Source organism: Hirsutella rhossiliensis (genome assembly GCF_020360975.1).
Source record: "Hirsutella rhossiliensis strain HR02 chromosome Unknown scaffold00009, whole genome shotgun sequence".
In the NCBI taxonomy this organism is placed as follows: domain Eukaryota; kingdom Fungi; phylum Ascomycota; class Sordariomycetes; order Hypocreales; family Ophiocordycipitaceae; genus Hirsutella; species Hirsutella rhossiliensis.
The window spans coordinates 661,477-668,563 of record NW_025408675.1 but is presented as its reverse complement, the minus strand read 5'-3'; the positions used below and the strand labels follow the sequence as shown (position 1 = coordinate 668,563).

General features: G+C 51.5%; 1 protein-coding gene across 1 annotated transcript; it reads right to left on the bottom strand.

Moving 5' to 3' along the window:
- Positions 1 to 2,459: 2,459 nt before the first annotated feature.
- On the bottom strand, positions 2,460 to 5,392 carry HRG_07969 (reverse transcriptase (RNA-dependent DNA polymerase) domain-containing protein; the record flags this gene model as incomplete). Its single annotated transcript, XM_044866440.1, has 8 exons — positions 2,460 to 2,503; positions 2,644 to 2,918; positions 2,964 to 3,119; positions 3,258 to 3,721; positions 3,790 to 3,956; positions 4,145 to 4,520; positions 4,587 to 4,832; positions 5,024 to 5,392. The coding sequence occupies 8 exons, from the start codon at positions 5,390 to 5,392 to the stop codon at positions 2,460 to 2,462; spliced, it is 2,097 nt and encodes a 698-aa protein (XP_044718329.1).
- Positions 5,393 to 7,087: the final 1,695 nt, after the last annotated feature.

The window sequence follows — 7,087 nt, the reverse complement described above, 5'->3', positions numbered from 1 at the left end:
TGAGGAGCTGATCAAGAAAACTATCAGCGAGGGGCTCCAGGGGGCAACCCTAGCCCACAACACTCTTCGAGAAAAATCAAGGAACTGAAAAAAACAAGCCCTGCCGTCAGACACAGAGGAGAAGAGGCTTATCTTTGAGAGATACGCAACTATTGCCAACGCAAAACAAGGGACACTCTTCAGGGGGGGAAATGAGCAACACGATAAAAGGACGCGCCCAAAACGGAGCTCGCGAAAGCAAGAACGACCCACCGGTTAATCCCCCTCGGGAGACTTGGAAGGCCATCCTACGAGCCTTTATCAAGCGGAAAGGTCACTTCCTCATTCCTCTTTGCCGGGTCTTTGCATATAAGACCGACGAGCAAGGCTACGTCACGCGGTTCAAGGCACGCATCGTTCTGCAAAGAGATCAGCAACCTGAAGATGATGAAGACACTTACGAAGCCACTCTGCGAGCGCGCACCTTTCGCATGCTAGTAGCCTTCTGCTGCCTTGAGGACTTCGAGACTGAGCAATACGATATCAAAACAGCGTTCCTCTATACAATCCCCAGGCAGGAAGCCTATTGCCAGCCCCCGCCGGGATTCTCAATGCCAGGGCTATGTCTGAAGCCTCTCAGAGAGCTGTACGGACTACGCATCTTTTCTAAACTGGATTCACTGCGAAGGCATTGGAGTTGCTCGTGTGGCCACAGAAACAGGCTACCAACTACTCGTTGATGCCCTCTATATCCCTATTTTCCTCACAAACGGGCTATATATTACGAAATTCAATGCCCAGGAGGTTCTTTGGAATAACGTCACAGAGGAACTTCGAGATAAGAAAGAAGTCCTCCTTCTGACAATTCCATACTTCTGGGGCCAACACTGGATCCAGTACAAAGAAATTCGGCCTAAGGGATCAAATCAGGACTCTATCTTTGCAACAACTGCGTTCAAAGACACAAGGAAGCCTCAAACACCAATTGGGACAACAGAAGCTCTTTGGCACGCAAGGTTGGGCCACCCAGGAGCTACAAAGATGCAACACATCACCAGTTCGACACCCAAGCTAACAAAATTGGGCTCAGGCTTAAAAGCACCCAATGGCCTAATGTGAAGTGTGCGGCACAACGAAGATATAGAAGAGCATATCACGGATCCCACAGTCTTCCTCATACCCACAGAGGGCATATGGGGCATTTACCTTTGATTTCTTCTGCCCAGTCACTGCTTACTACTGCACTAGCAATATGATGGATGTTTTACCTGCCCGTTCACAGGCATGCGGCACGCATTTGAAGTAGACGAAAAGACAGGCCTTCAGCACATCTGGCTAACTCTTAGAGCTATTATTTGGAGAGGAAAGAGAGGTTATTCAACAGTTCCTCTGAGCTGTACGAAAGAGACTCATGGGAAAAAAGATCTAAAAAAACTCCACAAGAGCCGTGTTCGAATCCTGCAGTTGTTATTGTGCAGCGAGAGCCAGAACAAGAGCCAGAGCGCGGGCAACAAAGCCAGAGCCAGACGTCGATACACCAGGTAGACACCAACACAACCAAAAACGGATGTGTGAAAGGCCTCTAGTGAGTTGATACAACTAACTAGTCCCTATGCTGTTTACTATCAAGATAGAGAAGAAAGAAAGAAAGAAAGAGAATCTACTACATGAGAGCACAATAGCATTTTATAGCTTCGAGCCAATGGAAGGTTCTAGAAGCTAGGCGGCGCAGCCGCCGTTAAAGCGGCTTGCCCGTTACATTACCTCCTCCTTCCAACGTTTCCTCTTCCGGGGTCGTGGCAATCTGTGGCAAGATGACTTGAGAAGGTGACACTCCTTTTATGCTTCTTCCATTGCTTCCATGCATCGGTGTGTCGAATAGTAGTAAGGGGTTCCCACGTAGGCTGCGAGTAATCATGCCATTTTACGAGCACCTTCTTATGCGTACCTTCCATTCTTTCATCCAGAATTCTTTCAACAAGGTACATCTTTTCGCCGTCCACCAGCACCGGTGGGGCACTCTCTTGATCGAGTTTCTGCGAAGGCAATGGGTCTCCGGGGACTGGCCGGAGTAGGTCGACGTGAAAGACTGGATGGATGCGCCCAGGCACATCCAACCTGTAGGCATGTGGGCTAACTTCCGCGAGCACTTGATATTTGGCATGTAGCCAATCGAGCTTCTTGCAGGGTCGCGATGTTTTGACATTTCTCAAGTTGAGGTATACCCAATCCCCAGGCTCGTATCTCGGTGCGGCTGTCCTGTGCTTGTTGGCTTGCGCTTGCTGTATTTCCTGGGCCATAGCTATCGCTGCTTGCGCAAACTCCGTGGCGTCCTGTAGTCTCTGAATAAAATCCTCCGCTGTCGCTTCCCCCTGCGTCGTGTCTTCCGTTCTTCGATGCTCAACTAATTGGATTGGCTCGTTGTGGTAGCCGTGCATGAAGAAGAACGGACTCAGTCCGGTGGAGGTTGCTTCCTCTCGTTAATAGTCGCCATCGCGATTGGAAGCAAGTCTAACCAGTTCTCCTGCAGATAATTCGTCCATATCCGAAGAATCCTCTCTACCTCTTGGTTCATTCGTTCTGTTGCACCGTCGGTTTGTGGATGGTACGCCGTCGACAACCGCTGCTCGATCCCTAGCATCTGACAGAAACTTTTCCACATACCACTGACAAACTGGGGACCCTGATCACTGGTTATAGCCGTTGGGATGCCATGGACAGGGTAGTGTCGTTCGAAGAGTCTTCTTGCAACCGCTTCTGTGGAAATATCGTTCAATCCTTCGAGTTCGACGCCTTTGGTGAGTCGGTCCGTGACCACCATGCAGTTCGTCGCGCCATCTTTCCCCGACGGTGGGAGGTCAGTAATAAAGTCAATGGTAATTTCGCTCCATATGCGTTGCGGAATAGGGAGCGGCTTTAGGAGTCCTTTCTTTGTATCCCTCCAGATGGTGTTTCGTCCGCAAACCTCGCAGTTGCGCACAAACCGACGTACATCGCTAGCGGCACCCGGCCAGAAGAAGCGTCTCGACAGAGTCGAGTACGTGAGGTCCCTTCCAGGATGTCCGGTGATATGAGAGTCGTGAGTTTCCTGGATGATCTTTGTACGTAGCGGCTCCGAACCGGGTATCCAGACGCGTTCTCTAAAGCACAGCAGGCCTCTATTGTCTAATGAGCATTCTGAAATGCTGACAACCTTCTCCTTCTGTAAGTCTGTTGGCACACTCTTCGCTCCATCTGCTACCAGCTTCGTGAGTTCTTGATAAAGCTTGTCTTCTTGCCGTGCGGCGTGCCACAGCTGCTGTAACTCCTCATCTTCAAATATCCTGATCTCTTTTCCGAAGTTGATTTCCTGGGCACCCTCGGTGTTGGTAGACAATGTCGATATTGGGACCCTTCTAAGGTGATCATTTTGGAATAGCCTCATAATGCGTCCCTTTAGTCGTTCATCGGAGTAGTTGGCCGGCATATCCTGGTCCCGTCGAGAGAGTGCGTCAGGCAATCCGCCCTTGCGGCCCGGCCTCCATTCGAGCTCGAATTGGAACCTGGACAGGAACTCCGACCACCGCACTTGTCTCTCTGTCAACCTCCTTTCCGAGTAGAAGTACCTCAGGTTCTTGTGGTCCGTTAGGATCTTGAAGTGCTCTACTGCCCGTAGCTCTGGTTCCCACTGCTCCAAACATCTGAGAATGGCGAGTAGCTCCTTGTCATGGATAGCGTAGTTCGCTTCGGCTGCCGAATGTTTCTTCGAGAAGTATGCGACAGGTCGTACCAGTCCATCCTTATCATCTCTGCAAGAGCACGCCTCCCGACGCGAATCCTGGAAGCGTCTGCTTCCACGATAGTCTCCCTTTCTGGATGGAAGTGTGCAAGGATCGGGGCCGTGATCAACAAGTCCTTGAGCTTCTCGAAGGCTTCTTCGCACAATTCATCCCAACGGAATGGCACGTCCTTCTTCGTTAGCCGCGTTAGCGGCTCCGCTATCACCGAGAACTCTGGCATAAACATCCTGTAGAAGTTCGCGAATCCAATAAAACTCCTCACGGACTTAACATTCGTCGGGTTGCCCATTCCTTCACAGCCTCAACCTTCTCAGGGTCGACTCGGATCCCACACTCCGCCTCGATGATAAACCCAAGGTATTTCACAGCCTTGACTTCGAATTCACTCTTGTTGATATCCAGTTGCAGCCCGGCGTCCATCAGTCGTTGGAGGACCTTGCCGACCTTGTCGCGGTGGTCTTGCAGGCTTCCAGAGGAGAAGATCAGGACATCGTCGATATATGCTGACACAAAATCGTCTAGGTAATCCTGGAGCGCGCTGTTAATGTACCGCTGAAAGGCTGCTGGTGCGCCTGTCAGGCCGAATGGAACTACCAGCCATTCGAAGGATCCATAGCGCGTTCTGAAAGTTGTCTTTTCCTCGTCGCCGGGGGCGACCCTGATCTTATGGAACGCTGCTATAACATCTACCTTGGTGAACCACCTTGCCTTGGCTATCGTTCGCAAGGTCTCGCTCAGTAAGGGCAAGGGATAGCGGTCCCTCTTCGTTATATGGTTCAAACCTCTGTAATCCACGCAGAAGCGGATGCCTCCGCCGGGCTTCTTCACCATAAGGACTGGTGCCGCGGCTGGCGAGCTGCTGACTCTAATAAATCCCTTGTCGAGTAGTTCTGTGAGAGTCTTCCGTAGTACCAATAGCTCCTCGCGGGACATGCTGTAAAGCGGTCCCCAGGGTAGGGGCTTCTCTCGGCCATGCTCGTCTTTCAGCACTTCGATCTTCAGGTCCACACCTGGCCGATGAGGGGGCAGCTGGTCGGCCAGTTGCTGAGAGAAAGCTCGAGACCACTTGTGGTACTGTGGTGGCAGCTTCTCCATTACGTCAGTCTTCGGTTTCGGTCTTAGGGCCTTGTCAATATCCGCCATCGTGACCGAGTGAACTCCAATGCCGCCTTTGCGTTTGTCACGGCGTGCTTCTGCTAAAAGGTTGCGGCCATGACATTAGAGACATCTAGCTGTGGAGGCTGGTAACGTCGTCGGTCTCGTACTTGAACTCCATTGGACCCGATCTCGAGATATCCTTCCTTCGCATGGATGTGAACATCCTGGTCTTCCATCCATCGTTTACCCAGGATCATATCCCAGTTCAGATCGTCGATGACGTACATGAAAACACGATGCTGCTGATGTCCATCGAGGTCGATCGACACATACGTGATCTTGTCGATTTTGACCTCCTTGCCGTCTCCCGCTGCATTCTCCAAGATGCGCGGCTGGACGCGTATATGTGGCAACTGGAGAGAGTGAAATGTGCGCTTGCTAACCGCGCCGTAGCAGAGGCAGCCATAGTCGACAAGAGATGGCACGAAGTCTGTGCCGTTCACCCTGACGTCTGCTATGAACGGTTCTCCGTCCATTTTGCTTTTCCGCTCACATCCCATTCTCTCACAGCCGCCGCGTGTCCCTAGTCTGAATCTTCATCGTTATGAGAAGAAGTATCGTCTTCGGCGACCTCGGCTTTAGTGACCGCTGGTCGTGACGGGGTCACGGCATTGACCTGAGTGCGTCGGGTCGTGTTTGCGGGTCGGATAGGCGCAGCCAATGGACAGCGCTCGATTCTGCAGTTGTCTCTTCCACAACGGAGGCAACGCCCTTCACGGTAACGGGCGTCCATCTCGGCCTGGTCGACCCACTTGGCACGCTTGCCCAACAGCGCTTGGTCTTCTGGTCGCTTGGATTGGTAACCATATGTGTTCTTATCACTGCGGGTGCGCGCAGCGTTCACTTTCGCGGATGCTTGTAGAGTTGGTTCCCATTCCATCATATCCTCTCGTCTAACTTCGGTTTTCTGGCCAGGCTGTTTCTGGGCAGCCTGGCCTCCATGATTCTGGTGGTTGTCATAGTTGTCCGAACTCTTTGTGTTGCCTCGAGGCCTTTCCACTGACCCAACAATTCCATCTGGCTGCTCAGCGAATCGCACCTCCTCGCCAGCCCAACATAGCTGCTGATGGCAGAGGGGTCAGAGCCTATGAGGGCTGCTTTCATTTTATCGTTTAGTGCCTCCTGGAGGTAGGAAATCTTGCTGTCATCTGGCCAATACTCGGCGTTGGCATTGGCGATCTCCTCTCAAAGCGGGGGTAAAGGACGTGAACGGTTCATTCTCTCCTTGCTTAATCGAATGCAGGTTGCGTGTAGCTCTCTGCTTGCGATCCCTCTCCCGTACAGCAATTCGAGGCGGTTGAGTAGTTCAGCAACATTGAACGTTTTCTTCTCGGTTTGCATCTCCACAAATGTGGTCACGTTGTCTTTAGCCTTGCCTTCTAGGCTCATGAAGATGTACATAAAGTGGCCTTCTGCATCTCCAAGGGCTTCTTTGTCGACTCGTAGCTTTCCTTCGGTTTCTAGTTTCCAGCTTCGCCACTGGGCCTTGTCGCCGCCGAATTTCGGTATGTCTCGTAATTTGGGGCGCTTGGTTGGGTGAGGGTTGTGAGTGGCGACCACACGAGTGTCCTCAATGGGGACAGCCGGGGTGACAGATGGCGTTGGCTCTAGGAGTTCAGACGAACGGGCTTGCTGGTGTTGTTGGAGTTCCAGGGCAATAAAACGTTCTTCAAACTGGGTGTTTCTTCGGGAACTCTCTTCTCTCAGACTTCGTATCTCGGCAACCAGGGCGCTGAGGACGTCCGGCTGCATGTTGTTGTTATCTTCGGCCATCGCGACTTCGCTGAACGCTAATAGTTCGACGGGACTCAGTTTGGTGTCTTCAGTGTCTTCGGTGTCTTCGGTGTCTTCAGTGTCTTCGGTGTCTTCAGTGTCTTCAATGTCTTCAGTGATCTTGATAGTATGTGAAAGGCCTCTAGTGAGTTGATACAACTAACTAGTCCCTATGCTGTTTACTATCAAGATAGAGAAGAAAGAAAGAAAGAAAGAGAATCTACTACATGAGAGCACAATAGCATTTTATAGCTTCGAGCCAATGGAAGGTTCTAGAAGCTAGGCGGCGCAGCCGCCGTTAAAGCGGCTTGCCCGTTACAGGATGCAAGAAGCAGCGCCTGCACCACAATTCATGACGACTTCTAGCTCTTCTTGGCAACATTAAACAGCTGGGGGAG